Source organism: Numenius arquata, chromosome 16 (assembly GCF_964106895.1).
Source record: "Numenius arquata chromosome 16, bNumArq3.hap1.1, whole genome shotgun sequence".
NCBI lineage: Eukaryota > Metazoa > Chordata > Aves > Charadriiformes > Scolopacidae > Numenius > Numenius arquata.
The window spans coordinates 16,141,751-16,156,157 of record NC_133591.1 but is presented as its reverse complement, the minus strand read 5'-3'; the positions used below and the strand labels follow the sequence as shown (position 1 = coordinate 16,156,157).

The 14,407-nt window shown below is 55.9% G+C and overlaps 1 protein-coding gene across 1 annotated transcript; it reads right to left on the bottom strand.

Annotated features, from left to right (window-relative positions):
• Positions 1–4,197: 4,197 nt before the first annotated feature.
• On the bottom strand, positions 4,198–11,768 carry LOC141472391 (protein DGCR6-like). The gene is given in 6 exon segments (XM_074159413.1): positions 4,198–5,106; positions 6,710–6,850; positions 10,607–10,721; positions 11,341–11,508; positions 11,634–11,737; positions 11,739–11,768. Coding segments are annotated over 6 exon segments (642 nt in total). The 3' UTR covers positions 4,198–5,022.
• Positions 11,769–14,407: the final 2,639 nt, after the last annotated feature.

Here is a 14,407-nt window from a genome sequence, read left to right as displayed (position 1 = left end):
TCTGTCATTTCGGAGATGCTCTCCCCTTTCAGCCACCCTCCTCCCCCTGCCAGGATACGTCCCCCTGCATCCCCAAGCCACCAGCTCAGAGGGTCGGTGCCGCTTGATGCAGCCTGGCCCCTGGGTCCGTCTGCGCAGAGGAAGGTCCAGGAAAGGCCACTGCAAACCGACAGCATGACGCTGACCCCTGGGGACAACAGGCCTGTTGGCACCACCTGTGCTGGCTGAGACCCCCCCCAAGCCCTGCTCGCCGCCTGCACCCGAGTTCCCGTGAGCGGAGGGGCAGCACTGGGGTGCCCAACCCCAACGCACCCGGCAGCCGTAGCCAGGCAGGACGCCGAGCTCGACGCCCGCCGGGCAAGGGAGCACCCCTCCCTGGCTGGGGGGGCGGGGGGCGAGTGGGGGTTGGCCGCGGGTGAGGACCCCCAGGCCGGGTGGAGGTGGCGGGGGCGGGATTCAGCCTCCGGATCCACCCCCGGGTGAGGAGAGGGGAAAGCTTCGCCCCTGCTCGGCGCCACCCCAGGACCGGCATCGCAGCGGGGCCCCACCGCGACACCGCGACACCGCTCCTGGGGCGGCCCCGCTCCCGTTCCCGTTCCCGTTCCCGACCCCCTTCCCGTCCCCGCTCACCTGCGCGGGCGCTGCCGGGGGCACCGCGCGGCTCCGGAGCGGCCCCGGCCCCCACCTGCTCCGCGCCGCCGCCGCCGCCGCCCCGGCTCCGCCTCCCCGGCCCGGCGGAAGGGCGGGGGCCCGGCGCGGCGGCTGCGGGGAGCGCCCCGGAGCGGGGATGCTGCCAGGGCGGCACCGGCCGCGTCCCCCGCCGGAGCCGGGCGCGGAGGTTGGGGTAACGGGGGAGAAGCCCCCCGGCGGGGCTGACAAACTGCGGGACGCGCAGCGAGAGCGTCGCGGTGGGTCCCCGCGGGCTCGTCGTCGCAGCCCCGGGGCGGGGGGGGGATGTGCTGGGATGTGCGCTGCGGCCGGACCGGTCACCCCAGAGCTCGGCCGCTGGATGCGGTTCTTGGTGAAGGGCTGAGACCCTGCTCCTCTCCTCCTCGGCTACTCCAAGGAGGAACCTGCCTCTACCCCCTGTGCTCTGGAGCCGCCCTCTGGAGGACAGGGACCTCCTCTGCACGCAGGTGTCTGTCACGATGGAGCAGGGGGGAAGGAGAAAGCGGCTGGAGGGGCAGCAGTGGAAGGGGAGCTCTTGAACAGGCCCATCCAGCTCAGGGTCCTGCTGCCCAGGGCAAGAGCACAGAACCTGAGCGAAAGCGTGTGGTGTTTCCACCTGGCTCAAGTCCCCGCAACTCGGTGAAGTGGAATCACCTCTCTCCATCTCTAAGTTGAAAGGCATTTTTTTTCCAAAAGCTTCTCACCTCCTCTTGAGCCAACACAAACCTTCTGCTTCTCCAGCCTTCTGCGGCAAGGATTCAAGCAGTCACCTGCTCCACCTAAACCTGCCTTTTACAGGCTTCATGTAACACTCCAGCTCTTATCTTTGAAGACGGTGAAGTCCCTTTCTGTGTCACCTCTAGTTTTATCTCTACCCTGTCCCCTCTTGGGCACCTCGTTTTCAGGTAGAGGAGTCCAGCTTGGCTGGAAAGTGGTCCAGACCTCTGGTGTCCCCAGAGCCCATTCCAGCTCTACTGCACCCTTCTTGGGATGAGGGGACCTGTGTTTGGGTGCTGGTGCACCAGTGATTTCACAGGAGAAAAATCTTTTTCATTTTCTCTGCTCCCTTCCTAATGTCCCATTCGATTTTCCGATGGCTACTGAGCACTAAAGCTGATGTTTACATGGACCCATCAGTCATCAGCCCAAATGTCACTCCTGAATGGTCACGATCAACTTGGAACACACCGTGCAACACCGAGGGCTCCCACCTGCATAAATTCACCCTTAGCCACGCTGAATCGACCTCCCTACGTGGAGGGGGCCTCGCTATCCTCCTCGTCAGCCCAAATATAGAAAAAGGAAGCAGGGAACAGGACTTGTCCCTTTCTACCACCCATCATCCGCCTTCCTCCAGCTCATGGGTGAACACGGGGCTAGCGCAGAGCTCTCCCTTTGGTCACCTCATACCAGAACAGGGAACTCCATCCTCTCATGCATCTCCTCTCCATGTTGCTTCTGGCACACACGGGGACTCGGGCAGGAACTCAAGGTCCAGCTCTGTGGGTGGCTGAAGCCGCCTGAGCTGCCACCAAAGGGGTCCCCAGCCGCTGAGGAGCTGAGACAGCCAAAATCCGGTAATCCTTCACAGCCCTTCCAGCTCCTTTGGATCACTCACACCAGGTCCAACCCCAGCCCAGCCGTCACCAGCAATAACACAACCGTGGTGGCACGGGCACAGCCAGGGCTGGAGGAACGTGTCACCCCCAGTGACGCAAAGGCACTTGCTTGGAAAAGTATCTGTTTATCCCCAGCGTGGTACCAACCATCAATGCTTTCCGGGGGGCGGGAGCTGAGCAAGCTTTCCTACGCTGAAACACTCCCTGATCATCAGCTATCCCAGATTCCCTTAAAAGAACCTTTCCCACCAATTAACCACTTCTGCCCACCCTGCTGCTCTCCGCCTCGCATGGAAAGCCCTCCTGGAACACAACCTGACCACAAGCATGGAAAATTTTGGCTTGGATGGGCTGCCTGGCAGAGCTGTCCCCAACCAGATGGTGGGAGTGAGACACCCGAGAGCTGCTGTTGTCACGACAGTGCCAGAGCAGCTTGTGGCGGTCCCCGGGACCAGCTATCCCCAGCACAGACAGCAGTGGAGATGGCAGGGACCAGCTCTCCTGGCTCATGGGGAGCTCTGGACCAAGGTGGGCTCCACTCTCGGTGGCACAGGGCAGGGAACCCCCTGGCAGCCCCCCGACCTGCTTGTATGAGCTGCCCCCCAGCTTCTCCAGCCACACCGTCAGCTCCACTGCTGCTCCAGCAATGCAAGAGAGCTCATGTCAAAGAAGGAGGGTCCTCCTGGGAGGCAGCGCTACACCCAGCACCCTGGCAGTCAGTCTCCTTTCCTGCAATAGGAACCATCATTCATCCCTGCCTTGCTCATCCTCACCTCGGGAAGCAATTTCCTTGCTAGTAGCTCTGGCCACACACAGAGGAACACGTACGCCTCCTTCACCCGGTGAGCACCGGAGACTGCCGTGTCTGGATGCATCCTTGGGGGAAGGATGAAGGTGCCTCCAGAGGGGAACATTGCCCACTCTGCTCCTCACCATTTTAGCCGGGCTCCCAGCCGAGGGCCAAGTGGCAACACAGCTCAAGGTGGTTCCTGGGAATCCTGCAATGGCGTAGGTCCCACATCAGCCCACTTTCCAGCCGGGAATATTCATCCAGGAGGTGGAGACCCAGCAAGAGCAGCACCTCGTCTCCAGCTGCTGAACCACAGGAGCAGGCTCCTGTGGGGAGGAAACACCCACCCATGATGGCAACAGGAAGGGTCTCAGCCCTGAACTTGCCTCATTGGTCTTTGTAGCTGCTGATCTTCAGTGTGTTCATCTTCAGTAGTGGGCAACCCCTCCACGAGCACCTCTCCCTACCAAAAGGCACCTGCAAACTCTTCTAGCACCTTTGCAGGGTTCCATACCTCAGCTGGTTCTCCAGCCATCAGCTCTCAGGTGAGCATTAGGGCTCACAGCACCTTGGGCAGGGGGGACCCACCTTTTTCTCAGCCTCAGTAATTAACAGCACACTCAATCTTCTAAGGGATCACTGCAGCAACAGCAGGGGATGCAGGCAAAGGTGTCTCCCAAATACAAGCTTTGCTCTGGGAATGAGAGAGAATCCTTAAACAGTGTCCCAGGTGTAACCAAAGCCCTTCAACACATGATGGCCCAGGTCTTTGAGCCACTCCCAAGAGCTTCTCCAACTTGATCTCCATCTGTGAAGAGCAGAACTGCTCACAGGCTCTCCCTCGCGCCATCCTGCTTCACATCAGCACATTTCTTACACACTTGAAGTCATCTTTACCAAGTTTTCAGCAACTGCCCCCAACTCCTGCCTTGCACCGAGTGCTGGGGATGGGAGTCAGGCTCTTGGGGTCACCAGCTCAGCCCTGAAAGGTCTCAGAAACACTCAAGGTCATGTCCTGTCCCGCCCCCCTACCCCAGCTTTAATCTAATGCACCCCAAACCCCACGCTCATCAAGCGGGGATGGGACAAGTATAATCGCAATCATTGACATTTCGAAAGCTGCAGCTCCGGAAGGCAGGACAGAGTATTTTATTTCTCTCCATTTGGAAACTGGTTTAAAGTAACAAAGCAAAAGCTCTCGAGCCTTCTCTGTGATCCAAGTCGGGTGGGCACACTGCAAACGTCACAGTCCAGCAACGCTGGGGCAGAGGCCTGAAATCCTCCTTTAACCAAGCCAATGCTGACATCTGCCTGCAGGCCTCTCCGGGAAGGGTCTGCCTGTTGAAGAGGCTGTTTCTGCCTCAACACACACAGAAGCATCTTCTTGTAGATAAACTTTGGACATTTTTTCTCCCAGCTGCCAACCATCTCCCATGGCACGGTGGCACCGGACGGCGAGTTCACTTTACTGCCCTGTCCCATACAACAGGTGCTCCCCTCTCCCATTCCCTGCCAGAGACACTCGCTCCTCCTCCTCGAACGGTAAGAGGAGATTGCGATTTGGAGACCACATTGCTCAGCTTGATTCACCTCAACGCAGGAGGCACCCACCTACTGATGAGCTGGGTTTGGTGCCTGCCCTGGTATCTCTCGGCTCAGAACAGCCTCACGGCCACCGCAGTGGCAGATGAACGCCCTCTGTCATCGCTCGTCACAGCAAGATGTACCACGCGTGTCTCACTCCGAGGACCGGAGAGGCAGCCTGGTCCTCCCCAACCACCCCCTGCCCCGCAGCTCGGCTCTAAGGTTATCTACGGGCCTCAGCTCTGTCCCCTACAGCCAGTACCCTCTTCCTGACACAACATAAAGCAAACGCATTAACGGCCTATAGTTTAGAGGGAAGTCAGAAGAATACTCTGGAAAGCAAACAGCAGATTCGCTTGTTCAGGAAAAAGCCTTCTCAGACTCAGATTCCTTCTGTTGTAACTTCCGAATCAGTTCCAGTAAATTCATCTGTAAAGTCAGCTCCTGCAAAGAGAGAGAGACGTTTTTGCAAGAACAAGATGCTGCCATTCCCTGCTGCAGGAAGCAGAAGGGAGTGGTTTGTACCACCCACTCAAGAGCTACAATCTTCTGGGACCAAAAGAAAAAACACACAAATACAAAAGAAAGCCTTCATCTTGTTTAAGCATTTCCATAAAACACAGGCAGTAATATCTTCAGAGATCTGACGCAAACTGCAGCGGCCTTGGGCACAGGAGAGCAGCAAGCAGGAGGGATCGCTTTGGGTGCTCTCTAAGTGCAACACGCTGCTCTGCTGGTGCATCAAATTCCCTCTAAGTATTTCATTCCCCTTCAAAAACTCGCTTTTCCATGACTGGATTCCAGGGGAGATGTCGTTTCTTGTAGTCTCCACCCTCAGGCTGATGGTTTCCTTGTCATCTCCTTGTTCTTTAGCTACATTTAGCTCCCGAGCCAGTTAGCGCAGAGACGACCTGGTGAAGGAGCTAATTCAGAGACCCCTGTTCTGTGACTCAGGCTTGCAGACGTTACACTATGGAAATATTTTTACCAAAACAGATTTTTAGACCAACAGCATAAGCAGGCATTTTATACAACGGACTGAAAGGAAACACAGCAACTGATGGGAAACGCACAGAAAACAGATTCCAGCAGTGATTTCTTATGAGATGGTGGCATTCACAGGTACTGAGCCGAGGTCTGGGTCTGGTTTGCCAGCTATCATAAAGGCAAACATAACCAAAACCCAGCAAATAGGAACCCTGTTAAGAGTTATTACTTACAGAAATAACATAAAAGGCAGGGTCGGGAAGGGAGAGAACGAACTGTTCATTACGCAGATGAGGAACAGCAACACAGGAAAAAATAAGAGGCTTGTTCAAGGCTACACAACCAGGAATCATGTGGGCTTTAGGTTAGTTTAAGCAGTCTGTTCTCACTAGTAGGTCTTTATCAAAGTAAAATTTAATCAGCTGAAAAAACAGAGTTAAGAACAGCCTGTTTCTGCATTCCCTGCAAACTTCTGTGGCAATACAAGTTCTATTTTTTCATTCCTGCGGTGGCGTTAAGACAACAGAGAACAACCCAGGCGACTGCTCACAAGTTTTAAGAGCAGATGCACTGGGGAAACCAAAAACTGGGACTAGAAAATTGTTCAAGATCATCATCTCCAGTAAATCACATGCAGGAATTAACAAGATGCCTAATAAAAAGAATTCCTGAAGGCAATTTGTACAGCTAAGCTAGGTACAAAAGCTATAAACCTACGCAGCCACTTATTTTAGTATGATTCAGACCCGTTCAAGAGTCACGGGGCCGCAGGCTGCTGGCACAGCGTTTCTTCCCTCCACAGTGGAAAAAACATTGCGGAGAGCTGGGGATGTTGCCCCATGCAATGGATTTCTGCTGCTCTGTTGAGAACCTGGTACTAGGTTCCGCCCAGGGCACGCTGCCCGTCAGCGGATGAGCCAAGGGACAGACCATTCTTTCTGACCCAGTGATTCAGAACTCATTAAAAGCAAGATTTCTTCTTCTTTTAAACAAACAAACAAAAAAAAGACATTAACACAAGAGTAGTGGCAGATCTTACACTCACTGTCTAAACACCCACCTGTGGGTTGGTGGTGATGTAGAAGCCAGATACCCCAGCCTTCTCCAGTGTGCTCTGTTGGTCTATCACTTTTTGGTCCAGTTCCAAGACTATCTTCTCATCCATCATTCGCTGTTCCTCTCGAATTCGTTGCTCCACAGCCTGAAAAAGATAAGAGCCAATGGAGACAAAAAAAAAAAAAGGTAGAATATCTGCCTTCCTCTTTTTTCCACCTCTAAGTCTTTTACTGAAACAAAAGAGTGACTGGATCCTGAAGCGTTCCTGCTCTGCTGAGACCGAAGGGCAGCAGAGGGCAGCAGAGGGCAGCAAAGCACCCCCCAGATCTTGCCTCCTCCTCTGACATGCCTGATGGCGAGCTGCTAGAGACCGTGCAGGGAAAGCATTGGGACCAGCCTGTTTTCTGTGTGTTTGGAGGCGCCAGGAAAGACCACGAGCAAGAGATCAATATCTGAAGGACTTTTCCTGACAAGCCAACCTCCAATCAGCCAGCTATGGCTGAGCACTCCACCAGCACAGGCTCCAAAGAAGTCAGCGATCCAAGAATCCCCCTCCCAGGCCTGGTGAGGCTGATGAAAGACTTGGAGGAGTAACACAGGTCACTGAAGCTCACCAAGGTGCCAGCTCGGACACCTTCCTAAGCCTCCATGTTCCTCGGACACTACCACACAGAGCTGGAGTTGTAAATCACACCCAGACCCCATTTATTCACCAAAGGAGCCAAACTCCTCAAAAACCTAACTTTGCAACCGGAAAGCCATTTATTTTGTATTGACAACATCACACTGAAGTCTCTACAGTGTGCTGGGGATCTATTACGGGCAGACTGAGAACATTACCAAATGAGGACTTTGCAAAAGAGCCCCAAGCAGGAGAACACAGCCCCTCCTGCCTCGCCAACATCTGCCTGAAGCTCAGCAGAAACCTCTGCATTGCTCCTCTGAAAAAGAAAAGGAGCACAGGGACTGTTGGCTCCATCAGAGGGACATGGGCCACCAGGAGTGGTTGGGGATGCTCCAGGAGCACTCACACGCTCTGCTGGCTGCAGAAAGGGACACTGCTTGTCAGCTCTGGATGAAACCTCAACCTACCAAGAACTGCTAGAGAGGGGAGAAGAGAGCAGAAGGACTGCAGGGAACGGGGAGAGCCCAGCTCAGATAAAAAGCCACGTGTGTGCAGAGGCAAAGAAACACAACCTCACCAGGCTTCACTGAGCAGGACACAGGGGAAGCCAGGAAGCATCAAGTCCCATCTAAATACAAAGGAAGGGCCCTTCTCCTCCAATAAATGAATGGCACAAGTTTCAACATTTCACTTGTGCAGCTCTGCCCCTTTATAACACAGCAAACAGAGGCAGGCGTCAAGCTGGAAATATTCACAGGGGTACACTATCCTCACTGCACAGCCAGGGAGAAGTCACAACGCCTGGGATCTCCTATGCCAGTAGCTGGTGGTTTATAAGACCTGGGCAGGTTCAACCCAGCGAGAAGCCAAAAGCCTGTGCACTGCTACAAGTCCTGGGGAAAATCAGGAATTTGAATGACAGAGGTCTCAGTCCTGAACAGTCTGGAAAAGAGCCGAGGTCTGTCCACAGCACGGACATATTAGTCTGCAAAAGGTCTCACCAAAACCAAGAGCAATTATTACTTACATGGAGCAGGAGCTACCTCCTGTAACCTTTCTTGGATGTATAGCAGTCAATTAGCATCTCACATTTTTAATTAAGTCCATAGGTTTGGGAAAGCTTTGCAGAACTACACGCTATTAAGGAGCGCTGTGATCCACCAAGATTACTGTACTTCAGCTGCTCCACAGAAACACTCGGGACAGCATCTGATTAGAATCAAAGTGAATAAATTCAAGACAACTTAAGCTTCAATAAAAGGGAAGGTAGAGGAACTAATTGCCTCCTTCCCTATGGGATGCTAATGAACCTAAGAAAGCTCTATCCTTACATGTTCTTCAGTCTAGAGGTTCACGCTCTTTGTAGAAGATATGAAGGATTCAAACCCCTTGTTTCCCAAAAAATTTCCTTCCTCTTTGGGAGGGAAGAGGCACCACATCATCATGTCCTCCATTTACTGTGCTGGAGGAGTGACTTTCTCTGGGTTTGAAAAAAATAGACTTAAGTGCCTACAGACTGTCTGGGGTTGGCACCTGATTCTGGGCTACAGAAAAGTGCTAAAATCCTGGATAAAAGCAAGGTTTAAACACAAGCTTTTGCTTCAGCTCTGGTGGCTGGTGACACTGAACGATGGGCAAAGCTTTTTTAAAAGCTCCCACTAGGAAGCCAAACATCTAAAAACTTCATCTTGTATTATTTCCTCGGGAGCCCATTCCCAAGCTACCTCATGGGAGCTGCTCTTCCAAACCTTTAGCCACAGAGGGCAGCTCCAATTAGACACATACCAATTGTTACAGAGATGATCGATCTCAGGTTAGGTTGATGGTTGGACTAGATGATCTTAAAGGTCCCTTCCAACCTACACAATTCTATGATTCTATGATCTATGCCTGAAATGCTCTGCAGCAGAAATACCAAAGCATAAAAAAGGGAAGAAGTAACTCCAGTAACTTCTGGCAGAGGAAAACAGAATAACGGCAGAAGGAAGGTAGAAGGATCACAGAATCTTCATGGTTGGAAGGGACCTTTGAGACCATCGAATCCAACCATACAAACACACACAAAAAAGAAACCTTTCAGGTAGTTGTAGAGGGCAATGAGGCCTCCCCTCAGCCTCCTCTTCTCCAAACTAAACACGCCCAGTTCCCTCAGCCTCTCCTTATATGACTTGTTCTCTAGACCCCTCACCAGCTTGGTGGCTCTCCTCTGGACACGCTCTAGCACTTCAGGATCTAGGAAGAAGTTGCACATCATGTAAGACAAGGAGAAATGACATATATATGGTCTACTTAATGAGTGACGACAATATTGGAAATGCTTTAAAACAGGCAGTATAGCTTATTACTTGCTGCAAGTCTAAGTTACTCAGAGACAGAAGTAATGGGGATAGCTCACAGAGGTCCTGCCTGGCTTTAGTCACCTTGATGGGAAACAAGGGACATGGAAACACCAAGATCCAAGAGCGAGTGCTGACGCGGTGCTTGTCACAGGCAAAGGTCAGAAAAGAGCCTGTGTTTAAACAGTTATCTGTTTGCCTTACGTGAAGTAAAGTAACTTCCCCTGTACACTCAAAACTCCATCGATTAATGTAAATAGCTACTTGCAATTTCCTTTACCTTATAAAACTGCCTCTATCTTATCACCAAAGTAGAGATAAAGCCTTTGGGACTGAACCTACCGCTTGTGTCGAAGTGCCTTGGGGTGCTCACAGAAACTACTTCCGTGCTTAGGTATCTCAAGGTAGTTCCTCCTTATCAGTGCCACTAAGTAAAATGAGATTTTTTTTTGAGTAGTCTCTGCTTACTACCTATGATGTAACGGCAGGTTTCACGTACCTTCTCCGCGTCCTCTATCAACTCGCTCTCTACCCGTACACAAGCTTCAGCCCATCTTATAGCAAAGACTCGTTAGAGCATTGTGGAGAGCATCGCTCTCCTTGAGGGGGGGCTCCCGAACTTCCACGATCCCCAGATCTTACCCAGACCGCAGCCATCCTTGATGGCAAGAGTCTGGGCCCCCCACTCTTGGGGGGCGGACAAAGGGTAGAGCATGAGGAGGGGACCCCCAATTCAGAGTGGGGAACCTCAGCCTCTGCTAGCCAGACCAGACAGGATGGCTGATGGCTCCCAAGTTTGCCGGGGGGCAGGGAACACGACTAGTTAAACCCTCTGGAGATGCAGGGATGCTCCTGCAGCAAAGGGGCTGTGCCCCCCTCCGGGTAATGGACCCAGCCTCAGTGCCAGGGGAGGGCTGTGCCCAGCCAGGCCCCCCCTCACCTCCATCTCCCGCTGCTGGGCGGCGCGGAGGAGCGGCAGGTTGTGGGGGCGGCAGCACTGCTGGGCCTCCTTGTGCCGGTGGAACAGCTCCTGCTTCAGCCCTGCGAGGGACAGGCTGCAGGTCAGGGCACAGCACCGCCATGTCCCCCCCGCCCCACCACCTGTCCCCCCCAGCGTCCCCACTGCCACCCCCCCAGTACCCTAGGCCTGCCCCCAGTGTTCCCACGTTGCTGCCCCCCACAGTGCCCCCATCGCGCCCCCCCGTGCCCTGGGCCTGCCCCCAGTGTCCTCACTACCTCCCCCCAGTGCCCCCACACTGCCACCCCCCCATGCCCTGGGCCTGCCCCCAGTCCCCGCCCTCACCTCCCGGAGGCCCCGGGCCTCTCACCCCCACGGAGCCCCCACCACCTCCCCGCAGTGCCCTCACCGTCACCCCCCCCCCCCAGAGACCCTTTTCAGTGCCCCCCCTCGTCCCAGCACCCCCACACCCGCTCCCTCTCAGTGTCCCGGGCCTCACCCCAGCGTCCCCACCGCCCTCCCACAACGCCCCAGGGCTCTCCTCAGCGCCCCCTCCCGCCCAAGGGCCCCGGGACTGCCCCCCCCCCCCGCGCTGTCCCGGGCCCGCTCCCACCCTCAGTGCCCCTCACCGGCGCCCAGCGCCCGGGGCCTGCTCCCCCAGCGACCGCCCCGGTGCCACCCAGTTCCCCCCCGGGCCTGCCCCTCCCGGTGCCCGCCGCGGACCGCGGTGCTCGCTGTGCAGCTGCAGGCGCTGGCTGTAGAGGTTCTTCTCGGTGAGGTGCTGGATCTCCAGCAGGCCCTGCACGATCTCGAAGACAGTCCCGTCCAGCAGCGCTAGCGCCAGGTCGCTCAGCGTCGTGTAGGAGAGGCGCTGCTGGCAGGGGCTGTCGCCACCGGCGACGGCACCGGGTCAGCACCGGCACCGGGTCAGCACCGGCACCGGGTCAGCACCGGCACCGGGTCGGCCCCGCCGCCGCCCCATCCCACCCCGCCACCGCCCTCCGCTCACCTGGGGAGCGCCTTCACCAGCGCCTGCAGCTCCGACAGCAGCCGGTAGTGCCGCTCCTGCTGCCGGGAGAGCTGCTCCGCCGCCGCCTCGTACCCCCCCCCCGCCGCCGCCGCCGCCGCCGCCGAACCGCTCCATGGCCCCGCCCTGCGCGCCCCCGCTGCCCCCTGCGCATGCGCCTGCGCGCCCCCGCCCCGCCCAACGGCGCCATCGCCCCGCCCCCGTCGCCCCGCCCTCCTCCATTGGCCCTCCCCGCCGCGGCCCCGCCCCTCCGCCCCGCCCGCCGCCCCCGCGGGCTCTGCTCGGCCCGGGGCGCCCTGCGGTCCCGGGGGGGCGGCGGCCGCAGCATCCGAGCCCCCCCCGCCCTCCGCTGGCACCGCCGCGCGCCCAGCGGCAGAGCCCCCTTCTGATCCCTGCGAACGCGCGGAGCGTGCGCGTTTCCACTTCAGACGCGCCCCGGGGCTGCGAAGGGCCCGTGTGATGGGATCGGGCGTTTGAGCTGCGGATTGATTTCAGCGGCGCGCACGAAAAAGGTCCTGGCTTCAATTAGAAAAATGAAAGATCCACTGAAATGTATCAATAATGCCTGAAAAGCATCGCCTTTAACACGACTTCAAAGCCGCGCTGCCTGCTCGAGGGCGGGAGAAATGCCCGTGTTAGGGAAGAACACGGAGCACCCCCTGGGAAATGGACCATCCCTAAAATCTCCCTGAATATAAATTGCCTTTTTTCCCCCGGTTGGTTGCCTCAGATTTCCATCCAAGGACCCCAAATCCCGAGTCCCGGAGAGGCTCTGCGTGGGCTGATTGCAGATCCCTCTGCCCCTGGGCTACTTAGACCACTGCCTTGTACAGCGAACCCTGCCATGTCCCTCTGTCCTGCCCGTCCCCTGCCTCCTCTTCCCCCAGCGTAGCAGCAGTGTCCCCGTGAAACGGCTGCCTTGTATTTTGAAACCCCCAACCCCATCCTCGGGAACCGCCACCGGGTTTTTGTCGCACCGGAGCTGCTGGAGGCCGAGCCGTGGTGCATTTCCCTTTCCCTGCAGCCTGCTGAGCTGCTGGGAAAGGGAAATCAGGGGCTTTTAATTAAAAGCTATTATAGCCGTGCTGCTCAGCTCCAGCTGGGGTGATATGAAAGACCAAGATAAAAGCATCCCCAACACTGTGTGTTACGGTTTGAGAGAGCCCATAACAATCTATTGTCGTTAGACAATTATTCTATCACCCGATGACCCCTCCCCACCCGGAAAGGGGAATCGGGGAACACAAAGAAACACAAGGGTTGAAGTATAAATAGATTTAATAGACTAAGACTAAATAATTAACAATAATACTAAAGAACCAGTATTAATCCCGATACTGATATAAGCTATACAGAAATTATACTCAGCCATCTATATCAGCAGGAGCTGTGCACTCCCAGCAGTGGATAGCAGGTATCAGACGCTGGGAGCGCAATGGCTTCAGGAGGAAGGGAAGGGCTCAGGGCTCCGGCACTGGGGCAAGGAGTTGTCCAGACCCGCCGCCATCAGGGAGAGAGCCCGCTACGCAGCAAACTTTTCTAATTTATATTGGATGTGACGTTCATGGTATGAAATACTCCTGTTGGCCAGCCTGGGTCAAATGCCCAGGCCTTGCTCCTCCTTGTCCCTGCACCTGGCAAGGCTCGAAAACACTAACCTTGAATCCCACAGAGCCTGGCTGGCTATAAAATAAATATTTTCACAAATTCAGTCACTAGAGTCTTCTAAAAGTGTAATTTTCCCCAGCATTAGAAGAAAAGTTAGTCCTGTGTCTCTCAACCCAGGACACTGTGCCATCCTCCGCCACGAAGATTTGATGGTAGCCTTTGCTGAATGTCCTTCCCTGGTGTCACTGGCAACACAACCCGAAATCACTTCGGCAGCTGTGCATGCTCGGGGATGAAGGGGCCAACGCTACCTGGTACCAGGGCAGGACCAGACTTACTGCCTGGCCCCAACACGGCTGCCTGCACTGGTGGGGACCTAACTGCAACCTGCCCTGTCCCCATCCAAGTGTCACTTCCCCATCGTCATGGCATGAAGCAGACCGTGTCTTGATCTTGCCACCTTCCCCACCTCGTTGGGGCTTCTGCTCTCTTCCCAAGGCTGTTTCCAGGGGGATGTGAAGCTTGGTGGTGTCTGGATGTAGGGAGGGTTGTTTTCACCCCAGACCCTGAGCAGCAGGGTCTTGACCTTGATCCTGAGCAGCACCAGCCTGGAGGGAGAGGCCACACGTGCAGCTTGGAGGGCCAGCATGGCCATGAGAGCTGTACCCAGCAGCAGCAGGGAGCCTGTGCACCCCTGTGAGCGGAAAGGAGGGCAGCTGGGGAGAGAGGGGCTTAGCCCGGGGAAGAGGGGAGCAAGTTCTTGGGGACAAGCTCCAGCAGTGCCATCAAAGGGGTGAGGCACGATCTGGTGCCTTTGCAGCAGTGGCGCAGGCGTTGCGGCTGAGCCAGCGGAAGGAGGGGGGACCCCGGGGCCTCTGCTCCACTGCGGACATTCCTCTCCCTTCCTTTGTGCTGCAGGAAATCTGCGCTTCCTCCCTTCCCGGCGCTGCTCCCTGCTCAATCGCTACCAGATGTGGGTCCCATGCACTTCTCATTAGCCCGGCAGGCTCCGAGCACTGCCTGCAGCAGGCTGGTGGGCTGGGGCTGCAAAGACTGGGCTTTTGGGGGACCTGGTGTGGGCATCCGAGCTGGCGTGCACGCCACGAGGATCAATGGCACCAATGCGTGTAGGGCTTGTGCTGGCTTCG